Consider the following 15935-nt stretch of genomic DNA (forward strand, 5'->3'; position numbering starts at 1 on the left):
CAGTTTCCAGAATTCTTCGAACTACTTCAACCTTGGTACCCGGTTCTACGTCCACCCACGGCTAATGATCCTATCTGGTGTAGATCTTGTCCTCAACAAGTCCCGTGTCACGGAGATCGCTTCCCCCCTGCAGTTCGCTTCCACCCTTTTCCCGTAATTTTGCCGTACCGAGTCTGACTCGCTCCAACCCTAAATGGGATCAACCAGGGAGTGACCAGGGTTGATACCCCCTGGCCCCGCCCGGAATTGACTTCTTCTCGGGGACCGTGTACCAACACCCATGCGTGAGCTCGTGGGCGAGAGAACCTGCAGACCCGCTTTTCTAGAACTTGGACCCCCGTCTCCCCTCCTCTCGCTCTCTTGTACTCTTCTATGTATAGCCGAAGTGCCCACTCTGCAATTCACTTCCTTTTCTTAGTTACTTACATCCCCAGACTCCTTCGACACTCCTTTGCTGCGCGATTTGCGCGTGGATTCCTCGCGCTGGCGCGTTTGATTCCCTACCTTGAGGATATGCCGATTTGGCTGTACGACGACTCAACATGACATCTGCCGAAGCCCTGTGTCGGTCTCCTTTCTACCTGGAATCACTCTTCCCGGCTACCGGTGGCTTTATCGAAGGCCGTTTCTGCGAGACCATCGGGAATATCTCGTGCTGCCTGCCATGTCCTCTTGCCGATTGGAGGTATGGCGATGATACCGCCCAAAAGGCCGCTGTCGCAGGTTGGATCAGTGTCGCCATCTTGCCTTTCTGTATCTTTCTCCTCATTTCATACGCCGTTCTTGCTCCCAAATGGACCAATCGTCACTATCTGAGTATTTGCTTTACTCTGGGTATCTGCTGCATGGAGGTATGTTGGACCGAGTCAGCCCACGCAACCCAGACCTGACCAGACTGCAGATCGCCTTCATTATTCCTCTCGGGGCCAGACCAGACCAATGTCATAACGCCATTACACCTAATGATATGTATTCGGATCTCTCGTGCGCCTTCTCTGGCGCACTCCTACTATTCGGCGGCTGGCTGGTCGTCATGTGGAGTTTCATCCGCACTATCGCATTCCACGTACAGGTATGCTGGGAGGTTGTCCTTGGACCCAAATTCATGTGGGGAGCCTTCCTTTGCGGGTTTGGTATCCCAGCCATCGGAATCACAGTGATGCTCATCATCACCGGCGTCTCCTTCCGGTTCGGTCAGATCTGTCACATCAACATTAAACACGGCGAGCAGGACTACTGGTACCCCGTCATGGCGTTTGCCGCAGCAGCCCTCGTCATGCAGCTCGCAACCATGGCCTACTGCATCCACATCTACCTCCGCTCGCTCTTCGACAAATCAGCCTCGACCACCGAAAATAGCTCCGGCCTCCCATCATACACATCTAGCATACGCACCCAAACCGCTCGTCAGGCCTATCGCCGGGTGAAACGCGTGCTGCAGCTACAGTGGCGTGGAGTCGCCCTAGTGGTAATCATCATCGCCAATGTCATTTTCTTCGCCGTGGTATTCATCGACCTGGACCGTGAAATTGCGCCTACGCCCGCCAACTTAAAACGCGCCGAACCTTGGCTAGCCTGCCTCCTTATGGGTGGGACTAAAAAAGAGTGCATGCAGTACGCATCCGCGCTAGGCCCCAACGAGGCCACTATCCTCGCCATGATCTACCTGTTGTCTCTAGTCGGAATCTGGAACTTCATTCTATTCGCACGGCCATCCATGTTCGCCGGCTGGCTCGATCTGTGGCGGCGCGGCTTCAATAGTCGGCATGAGTATGTCTCAGCCGATGCGAACAATCGTCACGTCGATAACAAGGGCTTCGAGATGCTCACGACGGCCACGGTCAAGACACCCGACCCCTACATGCGATCACCCAGCCCCAGTCACATGATGGGACATGGCCGGACCTCTATGACCAGTCCCAGCCCAACTATTGACCGAAACGTTCATTTCGGGCAGGAGGCACGTTACGTGCGCCCCTCAATGAGTTTCAGCGGACCGCGACCACCCAGTGCCCAAGAGTGGAATCCGTCATCGAGCTTTGCTCAGAGTCAGGCGCGATAATTATTGGGATGGCTGAGGAATAGGTCGAACTCAATTTTCAGTTTCCCGTCTCGGAGTTCAGGCGGGGCAACCTAAAAAAGAAGCCATATTTTGAGTACTTGGTGTTCCCGGCGTTTCCTCGACGGTGGTCCTAATCCTGATTCCTTGCCCGCCCCAGATCGGCTGTTCTAGTTTTTTTCTTTTTAGCAACCCGGGGGTATGGGTCACGATGATCAAGTCTAATGTTTTATTGTTTCCTGTACAGCCTCCCATGTGCAATATCGAACCATAATCTTGTAAAAATGAAAAATTACATTAATACACAAACCGTGTGCCTCGTTCGTCAACTTCCTTCCCAAGCATACGGTACTGTTTCACCAACGATGATCTCCACAGCACACGGCATCTGGTCCGCTTGCGCGGGTACGTACTAAACTCGCCCGACAGATCCAAAATTCACCCAATAACAGCCCTCACCAGAAGTACGAATCAACCCCACAATAAGGCCCAAACCCCACACCAAGCGACTCTGAGGACCTAGTGCGAAATACCAACTAGCTATCTCCCTGACTATCTCGTCTACAGTCAAGACATGACCGGGAGGGAGGTTGAGGGCGTAAAAAAAAAAAAAAAAAAAAAAAAAAAAAGAAAAAAGGGCAATCTAGAACCTCAGAGCTCAAAGCCCCCTCGAACACTGGCATGGTTTCGCGGTGCCCTTAAACTAAGCTATCCCAACGGGGCAACTCGGCCGTTCCTGCATAGCCTTGTTGCATGGGAACCTGCGTAAGCGGAGCCACCGGCCACACGGGATACGCGTTGCGCTAGCCGGATTTCCGTAGCGTTGAGATTTGTACGCCCGCGTTATTCCATAACGAGTATAGTTCAGTCTTGGGTTCTAATAATGATGGGCACCAGCCCTCTTCTTCTTGGCGTTTGGAGTAGGATTGAATTAGGCAGCTTGTCTTACCGATAATGCCTTTGTCAGTGGTACCTGCGTGTAGCACTCCACTGTCAGCACTACTCACGTGTGCTGGGACTAGTGCTGGTGGCAGGGTCCAGGATCGGGGAGTCTAATAGATGAGCTTTGGAATCCGAGGGGCAAGATTGAGCGACGGGATGGAACACGTTTATGCATAGACGTTTTTTTGCAAGCTGGTTTTCTTTCTTTCTTTCCTATTCTTTTGAGAACAAGTATATTGCAATGCAGATTCGGCCGGGATGTAAAATGGGGTTGTGGATTTCAAACGGTCCTCGCCACTGTACTCAAGTCCGGCCAATGAATACTGGGTGAACCAAACCCCTAGACCCAAAAGGCTTTTCCGGATGGTTCTAGCCAAGTCTCAATTTCACTTCCAAGATAACCTCATAACCTCCAACCCCGTGGGGAATCCCAGACCCAGTAACCGAGAAACAACCGAGACACAAAAGGCGGGGTGACTAGCGGTACGAATCGTGGATACAATTGTGGTCTGGAAGTGTCCAATGCAACGGTCCAATACAATCACCGTGCCAAGACTCGAATAAGTGAGGCATTTCTCGAAGCATGTGCTTGGGATCGGAAGATCTCAAAATACCGGAACCCCGTCAAGCGCGGGGTCAAGGATTGACAGTGTGGGGAACCCGGTAGTTTTCTAATAGTCTCGAATAGTGAATGTCAGAGTATGATTTGGTCCTATACTGTTCGTCCCCCGCCTCGAAAGTAAAGATGGCGGGCACTAGGGCAGTGGAAAGTCTATCGGGTCGCCTCGGTACATGTGATATCTGCATTTGCATTTGCACGGTTCGTGGCAACGTGGCAATGAGTTCAGGCCTCGTGTCCCATGCTTGATGGTTCATCTACGCGATCTAATCTTTTTTTCTTTTCTTCTTTTTTTTTTTGCTCTGTTTTTGGGACGTCTTATTGGCTTTTTTTCCAATGGTTCATTTCATGTTGACGATCACTTTGTTCCGGCAGTAGTAGATAGTGGGCGGGTCGCGTGCCCTTACATGAACTATATGGGGCTATGGGGCGTTAGTCAAGGGCCACATGTTTTAGCTACTGGGTTTGAATTATGGGGCCGTGGATTGAGGCTAAGATGAACGTGTACGGGTATTGTTGTCTCCGGGTTCAGGTTTGTGAAATTGGACTCATCGATTAGATCTGATCGTTGTGCACTTTCTAATCTACAGTTAAATGTTACTCTCAGCTCGTGTATAAGCTCCAGATTCGGGTTGGGCCTCTAAGGTGTGCCGAATATGAAGCCAGTCAGGCCTTGACTCTCGTTGATTTTGATTCTGGGGTTGGCAGGAAGAGCGAATACCCTCTCTCACTGAAGACTCTAATTAGGGAGTATAAAGAACGAGTTCTACGAATGTCTCATGTCCACCGACGCGTACCATCAAATGTTGATTTCTGCTACTGCACGTCGCGTGTCACCATGATCGTGTTCAGTGGTACTTCATCGCTCGAGTCGTCCTGGCTAACATGCATCTGCACCCGTGACTTTGACAAGGACTCGTCTCTGGACCCTGCGGCCACTCCGTATCTTACAAGGCATCTCAGGGCCGTTCCATCCGGTCCGAAGTTTCGCAGGGCGGATGTTTTGCCATCTGTTATTCCTGTTCTTGATGTGTCGAAGCGACTTCCGAATTTCGATGAAAGAATCACGAACAATGGGCGCAGTGTCGGCATGCAGGTGGAGATTATTCCACTTGCTGTCTCGATGAGGCACCAGGTGCAGGCTTCGGCAAGGGTCCAGGATACATCTGTGGGCTCGATTTTGAAGAGGGTTGAGAACCGGTAGGCGCCTGTGAATATCACGCTGTTGAGAAGTAGTTGTTATGATTTGATCACTCATGGTTGGGACGATTTCTCCTTGGGGATTCAGAACGCACAAACTACCCAGCAGGAAGACAGCAGTTATAGACAGTCATGGACGAGAGTGGCCTGCAATCGCCAAACAACGCGTACCGGAAGAGACAGAATCGCGACATCGATTAGGACATTCGGTACTCCGTTACCTATGAAAGATCCTTTGAGGTTGATACATGTTCCTGGAAGACTCATATTCCAGGCTTTTGCAATGGGCGTGCACTGGAAAACGCTGACACAGATGATGGCAATGACCCATGAGATAACAATGAAGCCCAGGATGTGTGCTGCAATGCGAAACTCTCGTGTTGGGAGGATGCGCGCGTTCACCAGCAAAATGGAAAATTTGACGATTCTTACTGCCATGCAGTAGGTGCACTTAAAGGCCACCGGAACTGCGGTAAGATCAATTCAGCTCTCAAGTACCTGGAAAGTATTTCATGGATCACACCTTTGCAATCATCACAGATTTTCGATCGGTATCACATCTGCGTGTGTTCCCATGCCATAGTCGATCACTGGAGTGATAATTTAAAGCCATGAGATCGTTACGTGCTCGTGTCTACTTACTAGCAAGATTCGCCGTTCCTTACGGCGGCGCCAACAGAGCCAAGAGCTAGGGACAATTCGCTTCTGAGGGAGGCCACAGGGGCAGGAACTGCATCCAGTACATTAGCATTCACCGCAGCGAATAGAATCTATGTAAGTAGCTTCGATGGGGGTCGGGATCGTGGATTCCTCCGGTAAAGGGTCTAGCTTACCCTGCTGTTGGGTGCCGGCCTTGGCTTCGGGCCCTATTTGGATTGCATTCGTACACTGCAGCAAGAACGTGGTGCCTCGACTCATTCAAAATGATTCAATGAATCAGATAGCTCACTCTTCTTTCCTCGACCCCGCGAACCGCGGAAACGCTTCTTAATTTGGTGGTCTGGACCACGAGTGGGCAAACGCGGAGGGCTGGGAGGGTATTGCAAGCTACGAAATTGTCGGCAGGCTCCTCAGCCCTTTGCTATAACCAATCGAAACCAGATTTGATCTTACGGTAGACCGACTAGACGAAACATTCCGAGGAGCTCTAACATGTAATCAACCATATGGCGGACTTCTTGTTTGGTATTATACTCGGACCGACGCTTTATATCTTCACTTTGTGCCACACAGCGTGTCGATGCCTGGCAACTACTCTTGCATCCTATCGGATCTCTGAGAGAATAAAATATAGATTCTGGCGAGAAATGCCGATGCGGATGGCTTCGTTATCTGAGGCGGCAAGATTCATGCGGTGTGCAAGGATACTTACCAAGTTAATGCCGAGGCTGTTCCTACCCCGTCTGTTGGCGCAATTCCTCCAAATAAGGGTCTCCATACGGATATCGATTATACCAAGAACTTCCTTCGGGAACTGTCTGACAAGGGACGCCAGATCGTCCTCATCACACACTCGTATGGAGGAATGTTCAGCGCTAACGTCGTTGAGGGCCTTGCTTACTACCAGCGCTCCAAGGCCGGTTCTCCTGGTGGAGTGATCATGGTTATGTGGATGGCGGCTTTTGTTACTCCCAAGGGCCAGTCTATGCTTGATATGCTCGGCGGCAACTGGCTTCCCTGGGTGCTTCCCAAAGTCAGTACTCTTGAATTTAATTACCCTTTCAGTGTCCATGCTAGTTTTTGTTTTGCGGATGGTGTTGATAGGATGATGGATATACCTATTCCTCGCAGCAAGAAACCCTCTTTTACCACGACATGACGTCTGAGGCACAACAGGCCGCAATTGCCAAGCTGAAGGGTCAACCCACACAGACCTTCTTGGAGAAAGTTGGATATGAGTGCTGGCACGATATGCCCAGCATGTATCTCTTCTGTGATAAGGATCAGGCCCTGCCGCTGGCTTTCCGGGAAGTCTTTGCTAAGGTTCTTGGCAACCCGGGTCTCTTTTCACACCAACGGCTCTTATTCAGCCTTCTTGAGTGTGCCTGACCAGGTCATGGAGGCTCTTGAGCTGGCCTTGAAGGAGGGCCGTGCCCAGAGCGGCATCCATGTTGACTGAGAGTGAAGACCTGCAAATAGCATTGATTTATGTCGATACAAGAGGCTAAACAGGCCGAGGATGACATAGGATCACACTGAATTTTAGCGGATCCACATAGCTGAAGAGCACAAAAATACAAACAGGTGTTCGAGATTGCATATTTCTCACCTAAGCCATGAATAACTATTATTGCCATTGTATGAAAATATCCGTAGATAAATCACTTCCAAACTATATAGATTTAGTGTTTGATTGCATCATTCCGACTCTCGACGTCACTGCGGCAGAAGGCGGAGAGCGAAGCTCCCGAGCTGGAAAGTGGAAAGCACAGGTAACACACAACTCTCCCCGCTCCCCAGCCTCCTCCACGACTTGTTTTTTACCTCTCTTTTTTTCCCTTCCTTGCTCGAAACCATCCTCACTGACCTCCGACACTTTCTCATCTCTCCCTACTTTCCGCGCTCGGAATCTCGAGATCCACCGTCATGGCTCCTCCTCCTCCCGCGACCTTGCCTTTGGCCGAAAGGCTGAAGGCTCTGGCCCAGACCCTCCAGTATGTCTTCCTGACGGCTTGATGCAGTTCCAAGCAGCTTCAATGCTAGATGTTCAAGTACTAATTCGTCCCTCGCTGCAGGTTTGGCTGGTTCATTGGGTATGTCGGCGCTCGAGAACCTTCCACGCACTCTCCCGATGTCGGGATCGCTGACCGTATTCCAGGCACCTGATGCTACTGCTCTCCGTCTTCCGTTACTCTATTTCCTTCGTCATCTTCAACTACTACTCTTCATGGGCCCGATTCTCTTATCGCCTGGCGTTCATCTCGGCCGCTGTCACCTACGGAATTGTCGTGTACAAGGGCCACTTCGCCCGCGGTGTCCAGGGCAATGTTCCCACCATCCTGACCAAGCTCATCTCCGATGAGAACGTCCAATACCTCGGTGAGTAATTGTAGAATAAGGACTGGTTTGTGATTCGGAAAACTGACGTGGTCATACCGTAGGAATGGCTCTCGTCTGGCTGTACTCCCGCCAGACCATTTTGGCCCTCCTGCCCTTCAGCGTGTACTCGGTCTTCCACGTCGCGACCTACACCCGCATGTACCTGATTCCCACCCTGCAGCCCCCTCAGGGTGGCTCTGGCCCTGCCTCGCCTGGCTCCCCGAGCTCCAAGACCCCTAGCAAGCAGAACCCTCTTGCTGAGACCATTGGCCGCTTCATCAAGCAGTACTACGACGCCAGCATGGGTGTCGTCGCTAGCCTTGAGATCCTGCTCCTGTTCCGCCTGGTCCTCTCTGCCATTACCTTCTCCAAGGGAAGCTGGGTTCTGCTGGTCATCTACCTCGCTTTCTTCCGCGCTCGCTACGCCCAGAGCTCCTTTGTCCAGCAGGCCGTTCGCCAGATTACTGCTCGCGCCGACGCTTCCATCTCCCACCAGAACACTCCTCCCCAGGTTCGCCAGGGTTGGGAGGCCGTCAAGGGTCTGGTGCGCCAGGGCTACCAGGCCACTGATATCAGCCGCTACATCTCGGGCCCCACCGCTGCCAAGAAGCCCCAGTAAATTGATCGCTCCGGTCGCGTGTCTAGCGTGTGAGTTCAGCCTCGCATGCTTTCACAGCGCTACGATCTCGAATCGGAAGATAACGGTACTATGTATTTACCACTACAACAGAAGGGTGACTGGGAATCCATCCTGTCTCTCAATTGTTTCGGAGAAGGGGTTGAGGGTCTGTGTATACACGGGCCGAGGCGGCTATTTTGTAGAAAAGAAGCGGACGTGGAGGAATCCCGCCCTGATGATGCTATACGCAACGCAACGCCATGTTCTCTGTTCGTTTTGTCTAGAAATTCGCAAAGCCATTTCATTTTGCAGTTCTTCGCCAGTATACCAGATGTGCTTTATTTTGATAGTATTTTTACAGTGATTACAGTGATTACAGTGATGACGACAATATATTCTGTTTCTGGCTTTTCTTATCTAGCGGATCGAGATAAGCTTCTAGACCAATTGCTCTCGTGCATTTGTGCTACATACGGTGATTGCCTCGTTATGCCCTGTACACATTTGTTAGCCCGTTATTCGATGCTCTGAATTTCCGTTAGTCTTTTCGACATTGTGAGAAACCTCGGACCATGCGGTATTCAACATGAAGAGCCTAGAATCCCGGACCCGCTGCATAGGTTGATCAACATAAAGCATTAAAATCTCGATCACGTTATCAAATGCCTTCATGGTCTAGTGGTTATGACGTCGGTCTCATATTGTGAGCATCGCACCTTGACGGTCCTGTTAACAGGATTGCCATCCGAAGGTCGCCAGTTCGATCCTGGCTGAGGGCAAATATTTTTTTGAGATTTCTTTTGCCTCCTCATTATGGAGAAGCCATACATTTGGCATGCACTTTTTAATATCTATTTTTGAATTTTAACTTGAAGCGAGATCGATCGAAGTTCTCACATCTGCATTATGTTCCTTGATTTTTTTTAGCCACGAGGAGCGATGGTGATCTCACCACTTTCACCACCGCCACCACTGTATAACCGTAGAAACATGTTCCCGATATGTGGACACCACGATCCTATTAAAGCAATATTCCGAAAAAAATTTATGTTTTCAATGCCTGGAGGAAACCGCCAATACCAAGCCGGACATGCTCTTTCTTCCCCTTGAGACCAGATACGTCACAGTAGGAACAGATGCAAACCAACAAGAACCTGCCCACTGGAGTAGGATACTTATAGCGCTTGCAATCGCCTTTGTACTGGTGACCACTATCTCATTTCTTCTCCGATTATACAGCCGACGAAAGACGACCTGGAAACCGGCTCTCGAGGATGTCTTTATGGGAATTGGTATTGTTTTCTCATACTTGCTTAGCGCATGCGTCATAATCGGTACAATTGACCTTCGATGAAGATTGAAATACTCAATATGCTGACTTTGATAGCCGCTTTAAACGGTGTGGGATACAATATCTGGGCATTACCCCGGCAAACGCAGGGACGGGTTTCACTCGTACGATTTCATGCCATCTATCACGAAAACAGACCAATTAATCGTTTAAATTTAGATATTCTGGCTTGGACAAAAATTCTGGGTACTCGCCCACGTCTTCGTGAAAATCTCCATTATCTTTCTAATTCGCCGCTTACTATCTATCGTTGGACCCTGGCAGGAGGTCACAACCGGATTGATAGTCTTCACGGTAGCATGGGGCATCACAGCCATCGTCGGTAATGCTCTACAATGCTTGCCGCCTCGGTACTTCTGGATAAGGACCATTGACGGCAAATGCAACGACAATCAAGAGGCGTTTGCGATTACGATGGGGTCTTTGGCCCTTGCAGAGGATGTGGTTCTTCTGGTTATACCGATTGTGATTGTATGGCGAATGAAGCTTGCTCGGCCTGAAAAGATCCGCATTACGATTTTGTTCGCTTTTGGAGGGTTGTACGTTTCCTGTGCTTCTGTTATTGCCTGTTCTGGTGTACTAATTGATGACAGGGTGTGTATATTTGGTATATTGCGCGTTGTCGAGTTGGTTAATTACCAAACAGACAATCTGACTGGTAGGTTGACTCCAGGCCTGGAGATTATCCTTGCTAATGAGCTCGACAGCTAGTGGCGCTTTCGAGGTTACCTGGGCGGTTCTAGAGCTCAATCTGGGCATTCTATGTGCGTGCATAGTGCTTATGCGGCCGTTGTTGCACTCCTGCAAAGCTTTCATTAGACGGTGCTTGAGTCAAGGAAAGAAGTCCTTGGGTTCGATGAGCTCGACCAGAGTTGAGGTGATCAGTTCAAAAGACATTCCTGGAGAAAATTCCACTTTACAGCAAAGTGAACCGGTGAATTGAGAGGCTGGGTTTGGGGCAACAAAAAAAAAAAGGGTTCGCCTGAAAGGAGGCTCCCAGGATGTTACTCTATAGACATAGAATTCTTTAATTACTTTGCGGCATTCTAGACTACTATACAAGCGGCATCGGCCGAAGTGTTATCGGATCGCGGCTCGCTTGTCAACCACACTAGCCCACACTAGTTTCACACAGAGTCCTTATAGTCAGACCACATGGCTCTCTTGGGGCTCCGGCAAGTTAGAGGATGTTTTGTTTGTTTCTCCTGTTGTGGATTTGTGTTTGATTGTATTTTTCACGTAGCCTCGATCTTTGGAGGATGTTCCCGGTAGAAGCTGTTTCCTTGACTGCTGCCTGGAGGAGCGCCATTGTAGCAGGAGTGATTATAAAGTCCTGCTTTCTTTTTCTTTCCTCGACTTAATATTCTCGGTGGGTAGAACTTAGAATCGAAGATTTCTCTTCCTCTTCAACTTGCCGGGGCTAGTCGAAACACAACCCCCACCTGTCAGATTCAACAGACCCAGACACTCCACAACATCTGAGAAGTCAATCGCGCAGTCATGTCTTGGGGCGAATCAATTTTCGTGACTGTGAAGTCACTACTACCAACATCGCCGCTACCCATTAATAGCGAGCGGGCCGCAGTGACAACGAATCGTCTTATCATCCGGGCTCTTCAAGAAACAGACCTGGAAGCATTATACACCTTGCGACGGGAAGAAGATGTCATGCAATGGACATCGGCCGGTCGTATTGACCGAGATATCGAAGAGACTCGGTCAAAGTTGAATCTCTTCTTGCCGCCGAATGATGCAGCCTCCTTCAACTGCGCTATCTGTTTGAAAGATACAGGCGAATTTATCGGTATCGGGGGCTGCCACCTTTACCCTGCGGAGCATGGCTGGCCTGAAATTGGATATATGCTTCGACAGAATTTTTGGGGCCGTGGATTGGGGTCTGAATTTCTAAGCGCATGGCTAAGAATGTGGAGTGATTTGCCAAGGACAGAACGGGAGTCCAGGGTTGAACAGGAGATGGTTGCTGGTGAAGGTGAGGTAGATGAGCATCTTATTGCAATCACAGAGGAGAAAAATGTTCCGAGTCAGAAGGTCTTGCTGAAGGCGGGATTTGAAAAATTCAGAGAATGGACCGATGGGAGTGAGGATCACTCGAAGAAGCTTGTCGGATTCCGTTATTTCCCCTCTAGTTAAGGAGACCTAGATCTAGAGTGATAGGTTGAATCCCTAAATCAAAGACATTAGCTAGATAGTCTAAATGGAATGAACAAAGCGAGGGTTATATCAACCAAGAGCTAAAAATAAAAAAACAAACTCGCGAGAAACAAGCTAAATAGGCATATAAATAGCTATCATGACCTCAAAAGGTTCTTCTTAATATTCCCACATGCGCTATCATCCAGTCCAAGAATGATCTTGCAATAGGCCTCGATAGTGCCAAACTCCTGTTTGAACCTCTGAAGTGTCGCCAGCATGTATGACTTCCGCGCGCGCACAACATTTTCAACTGCATCAACCTTTCCACGCAATCCTGGCTGTGCCAGAAGTCTCCTAGTAACCTGAACTCCCCACGTTCGCGTGCTATCCAGATCGTTGAGAGCGTATTCATCAGCGATGGAGTCATTATTGCAGCCAGCCAGAAGCATTATCAGCATAGAAGTCACACCGGTTCTGTCTTTCCCAGCGGTGCAATGCACTAAAATTGGCGAAGGGTTTGGCTGGGCTAGATGTTGAAAAATGGGAAGAAAGGCTTTCGTGCCTAAACGAAGAACGTGCATATATGCCTCAGCATAGCCCTGGTTCTTATGTTAGTAGTGTTTCATGATACTAGGCAAGTCGAGTATCCACCTCGGTAGCACAGGCATACTGGCGAAGACGGGAGTCTCGTCGGTCTTGGTGCCATTCTTCATCTGCGAATACAGGGACAATCACCCGTTCGATCCCAAAATCACGAATTCGGTCAGGGTATATGGGTGAGGTTTCTGATGCCAAAGTACACTGATGGCTCGTTCCATGGACTGAATGGTGGCCTTCGAACTCAATAGGGCTTCGTAGATCGTAGATTCTTTCAATTCCCAGCTCAATTAGCCTCGCTATACCAAGCTGGGTCATGGTCGATGGGTCGCCACTGCGAAAGATCAAACCTTTTCGTAGACCTGAGACAGGGCTACCGCCGATATCGCGGAACATGCGAACCCCTTCAACAATGACAAACGGTGGACTTGGATATTTCCCCTGACCAGTTCGGTAAATTTGGATAGGCGGTCGTTCGATCGTGTCAATATTCTGATAATCATTCAACCAGGGTATGAACATCCTTTCCGTGCCGGGTTTCTCTCTTCCAACACGCCTTTCTGCAGTACCTAGTATCGTGCCTGCCATGATCGTAAGATCTCGAAGATGCTTATGGACATTTTGTCTCTGTCCAATGTCAACTTCCGCAAGAGCATTGAGACCGACAAGACGGTATGCATCAATCAAGGTTCCGATCTCAACCCCATATCCTACGGGGAAATGGAGTTTTTCCAGGAGACTCCGCCTGGCTGAAAACTCGCCCGCAAGTGGCTGTCTAAATCCAGCCAACTCGGGCCAGTGCCTGTTCAAGACTGGACGAGCGAGAAGCTCTGTCACTCTCCCGCCGTCATGTGGGCTAACACAGCCATTCTGTGCCTTGAAGGGGCGGTCAAAACAAGCTCGTACCATCTGAATGTTATCAAACATGATTAGAGGCCCCAGAATCCCCACCAGATGAGCTGGAACGGGGTCTTCAGTATCTCCATCTAAAAAGGCAACAATATCACCTCCAGTCGAAAGGAGTCCTCTCCAAAGAGCGTCGCCTTTCCCTTTGCTAGGACCTAGCTCTGTTGCAATGTCGATCCGCTGGAGAACCTGAGCACCAGCTTCTTTCGCGACTTTAGCAGTCCCATCTTCCGATGCCGCATCAATCACAATAACTTCACGAACAACACCAGCATCGACCAATGGGCGAACGGCTTTCTTAATGATGTCGCCTATAGTAGCTGCAACTTCCTTGGCGGGAATCAAAACAGTAATCTTCACATGTTTTTCACGGACAATCACTGCTAGTTCACGTATTGAAAAGTCGGTGTGGGCAAAGCGGTTCTTCTCAAGCCAATGAGACAGTCCCTCCTGGCATAGATGAGAATGGACCGAACCGACGTCACCCATTCTTCTGATTTGAGAGAATATGTGGACGAAAGACCCCTTTGCGAGAAAGTAGAGCTTCGAAATTCAAGTACACTCTTATAGTGCGGCGAGCAACAGGATCGTCTCAACCACTAACCGGCGTAAGATGCAGCTCCTGAGATCCGTGCGTCATGATGCATGTGCTGTACTACATTACTAGTCTTTTTTCAATTGATGGATGCTTATCTAAAGAAGCCATTGGTTAAGGTATAATTAGATTGATCAATACGAATTCCCCTAGTCCCGCTTCACACAAGCCACGATCTAGGAAGGGTGCGCACCCTAGAGATTAGACGAAGTCTGTCTATAGGTGTGGGAACAATGGGGATGATTGTATCCATGTGTGCTCAGTTTAACTGGAAGAAAGCTTCACCGTTGGTCACTTCCCATGGTATCAGCTGGATCTGATTAGCTTAATCTGTTACGCTCGGAGAAATACGTCACTTTTGATGCATGAGCCTAGTTCTAGGTGCAGAAGAACTCTATCTCAGCTCATGCAACCATCGTACAACCCCGAAGGAAGATCGCCACAGATCTCATTGCGTTCGTTATCGTACAGAATTTACATTCGTATATACATCTCAGCCACAGATCCTATTTACATAGCCACGCAACCAGACGAGCGACGTCGTCGAGACTCAGGCTGCGTGGATTCTACCGCAGTAGGTCCTCCTGCAGCCATGTATCTTTTTTCCTCCAAAAATGAAGCATTTCGAAGGTACAATTCTTCATCCGACATAGTGTTCTTCGTACCACCCTCCACCAAGCTACTCTCAAACCGTAACCGAGGACTAAAGATAACGTCCTGGGGATCAACCTCGTACTCATTCTGATACAGCAAAAGTGACCTCCACCTAGGATCCTCAGGAGAAAGTCCAGGCCCAACATCGATCCACCGGGTGAAGATCAAGCTCACATCATGAGTCCCCAAGTCGCGCAGCTCGACATGCCATTCTGTGTTACATTTAGAACACTTTCCAAATTCAGCTGCTTTGGGCACACCAGAGCTGTACGCTGAGATATGAGAGCTAACATGCTCTGAAAAGTTCGGTGTCGCGTTTGTAACGTGTCCGCATACCCAGACGGTATTTCCTTGCGGGAGTAGCCGGGATGCATTCTGGCGTCTCACTACTGCCAAACCTTGGATGCGTAAGCATAGGCTGGGCGCTGTCGGGCAAACTCGGGCTTCAATTGAGGTGAGGCTTGTCTTGTTTTCGCTGAGGTGCTTTTCTTCCGGGGTCAATGCTGATCTATTTGGGGATTGCGGTGTGCTGTTACTGCGTAGGCGATCTACTCGTACTTCCGTGTGGAAGAGGGAGTCTGTGGAGATGCCGTATTGTAGCCCATGATAGAATCGTCTCATGGCCAGGTATACATGAGTAAATTGAAGTTGATAGCGACACCATGCTGGATAGTATAGACCTGCGAGGCCTTGGACCAGCCAGCGGTCTTCATTATCATCAACATCCAGAGACGAGAAGCATTTGAGGGGCTCAAATTTTGCTGGAGATGGAAATTTTGACCATATATGAAGACTTAAACAAGCAGAGCATAGATAATATTCAGGTAGGTCAAATGAGAGTCTGGCCAAAAAGAGGGACCTCTCGTCTTCCATATCTCCGGGCAGACCTTTTTGTAACCGGCCATTGAATGTGGCACTGTCTTCGGAGGCAAACAACCCCATCAGTCTATGGTTGCAGACTGCAAGACATGCTATATCAGCTGGTGATAGGAAATCTGAAATCAGCAATAGAAGTTCGACTGGAAGGCCAATTAAGGTACTGGGCCTATTGGCGCAAGTCATGGTGCCCAATTTGAATCGAAGACGCTAAAGGGAGTGAATAGGGAGGAAATCAAGTAAAAGTATGATTTATTCAGAAAGAGCTTATCAATCGAGCCGTTTGTCAAGCCCATGAGGTAGATAAGGAGATACGAGGTTGAG

At 49.3% G+C, this 15935-nt stretch overlaps 9 protein-coding genes across 9 annotated transcripts; 5 read left to right on the plus strand and 4 right to left on the minus strand.

The window, feature by feature from the left end:
• Positions 1-542: 542 nt before the first annotated feature.
• Positions 543-2062, plus strand: gprM (the record flags this gene model as incomplete). The annotated part of the gene is made up of 2 exons (XM_056884135.1): positions 543-851; positions 902-2062. The coding sequence occupies 2 exons, from the start codon at positions 543-545 to the stop codon at positions 2060-2062; spliced, it is 1470 nt and encodes a 489-aa protein (XP_056742413.1).
• Positions 2063-4436: 2374 nt separating this feature from the next.
• On the minus strand, positions 4437-5014 carry N7443_004080 (uncharacterized protein; the record flags this gene model as incomplete). The annotated part of the gene is made up of 2 exons (XM_056884136.1): positions 4437-4842; positions 4992-5014. 2 exons carry the CDS (start codon positions 5012-5014, stop codon positions 4437-4439), a joined length of 429 nt encoding a protein of 142 aa, XP_056742414.1.
• Positions 5015-6345: 1331 nt separating this feature from the next.
• Positions 6346-6939, plus strand: N7443_004081 (uncharacterized protein; the record flags this gene model as incomplete). The annotated part of the gene is made up of 3 exons (XM_056884137.1): positions 6346-6513; positions 6612-6819; positions 6851-6939. The coding sequence occupies 3 exons, from the start codon at positions 6346-6348 to the stop codon at positions 6937-6939; spliced, it is 465 nt and encodes a 154-aa protein (XP_056742415.1).
• A 467-nt stretch (positions 6940-7406) lies between these two features.
• N7443_004082 (uncharacterized protein) lies at positions 7407-8478 on the plus strand (the record flags this gene model as incomplete). The annotated part of the gene is made up of 4 exons (XM_056884138.1): positions 7407-7474; positions 7556-7573; positions 7639-7859; positions 7922-8478. 4 exons carry the CDS (start codon positions 7407-7409, stop codon positions 8476-8478), a joined length of 864 nt encoding a protein of 287 aa, XP_056742416.1.
• Positions 8479-9568: 1090 nt separating this feature from the next.
• N7443_004083 (glutathione S-transferase) lies at positions 9569-10540 on the plus strand (the record flags this gene model as incomplete). Its single annotated transcript, XM_056884139.1, has 4 exons — positions 9569-9812; positions 9866-9933; positions 9989-10368; positions 10423-10540. 4 exons carry the CDS (start codon positions 9569-9571, stop codon positions 10538-10540), a joined length of 810 nt encoding a protein of 269 aa, XP_056742417.1.
• Positions 10541-11329: 789 nt separating this feature from the next.
• N7443_004084 (GNAT family N-acetyltransferase) lies at positions 11330-11980 on the plus strand (the record flags this gene model as incomplete). Its single annotated transcript, XM_056884140.1, has 1 exon — positions 11330-11980. The coding sequence occupies one exon, from the start codon at positions 11330-11332 to the stop codon at positions 11978-11980; it is 651 nt and encodes a 216-aa protein (XP_056742418.1).
• Positions 11981-12138: 158 nt separating this feature from the next.
• Positions 12139-12432, minus strand: N7443_004085 (uncharacterized protein; the record flags this gene model as incomplete). The annotated part of the gene is made up of 1 exon (XM_056884141.1): positions 12139-12432. One exon carries the CDS (start codon positions 12430-12432, stop codon positions 12139-12141), a length of 294 nt encoding a protein of 97 aa, XP_056742419.1.
• Positions 12433-12613: 181 nt separating this feature from the next.
• On the minus strand, positions 12614-13975 carry N7443_004086 (glucosyl-3-phosphoglycerate synthase; the record flags this gene model as incomplete). The annotated part of the gene is made up of 1 exon (XM_056884142.1): positions 12614-13975. One exon carries the CDS (start codon positions 13973-13975, stop codon positions 12614-12616), a length of 1362 nt encoding a protein of 453 aa, XP_056742420.1.
• A 616-nt stretch (positions 13976-14591) lies between these two features.
• N7443_004087 (Cell division control protein 3) lies at positions 14592-15797 on the minus strand (the record flags this gene model as incomplete). Its single annotated transcript, XM_056884143.1, has 1 exon — positions 14592-15797. One exon carries the CDS (start codon positions 15795-15797, stop codon positions 14592-14594), a length of 1206 nt encoding a protein of 401 aa, XP_056742421.1.
• Between the last annotated feature and the right edge of the window lie 138 nt (positions 15798-15935).

Source organism: Penicillium atrosanguineum, assembly GCF_028827265.1.
Source record: "Penicillium atrosanguineum strain IBT 20685 chromosome Unknown utg000003l_segment0_segment0, whole genome shotgun sequence".
Classification (NCBI taxonomy): domain Eukaryota; kingdom Fungi; phylum Ascomycota; class Eurotiomycetes; order Eurotiales; family Aspergillaceae; genus Penicillium; species Penicillium atrosanguineum.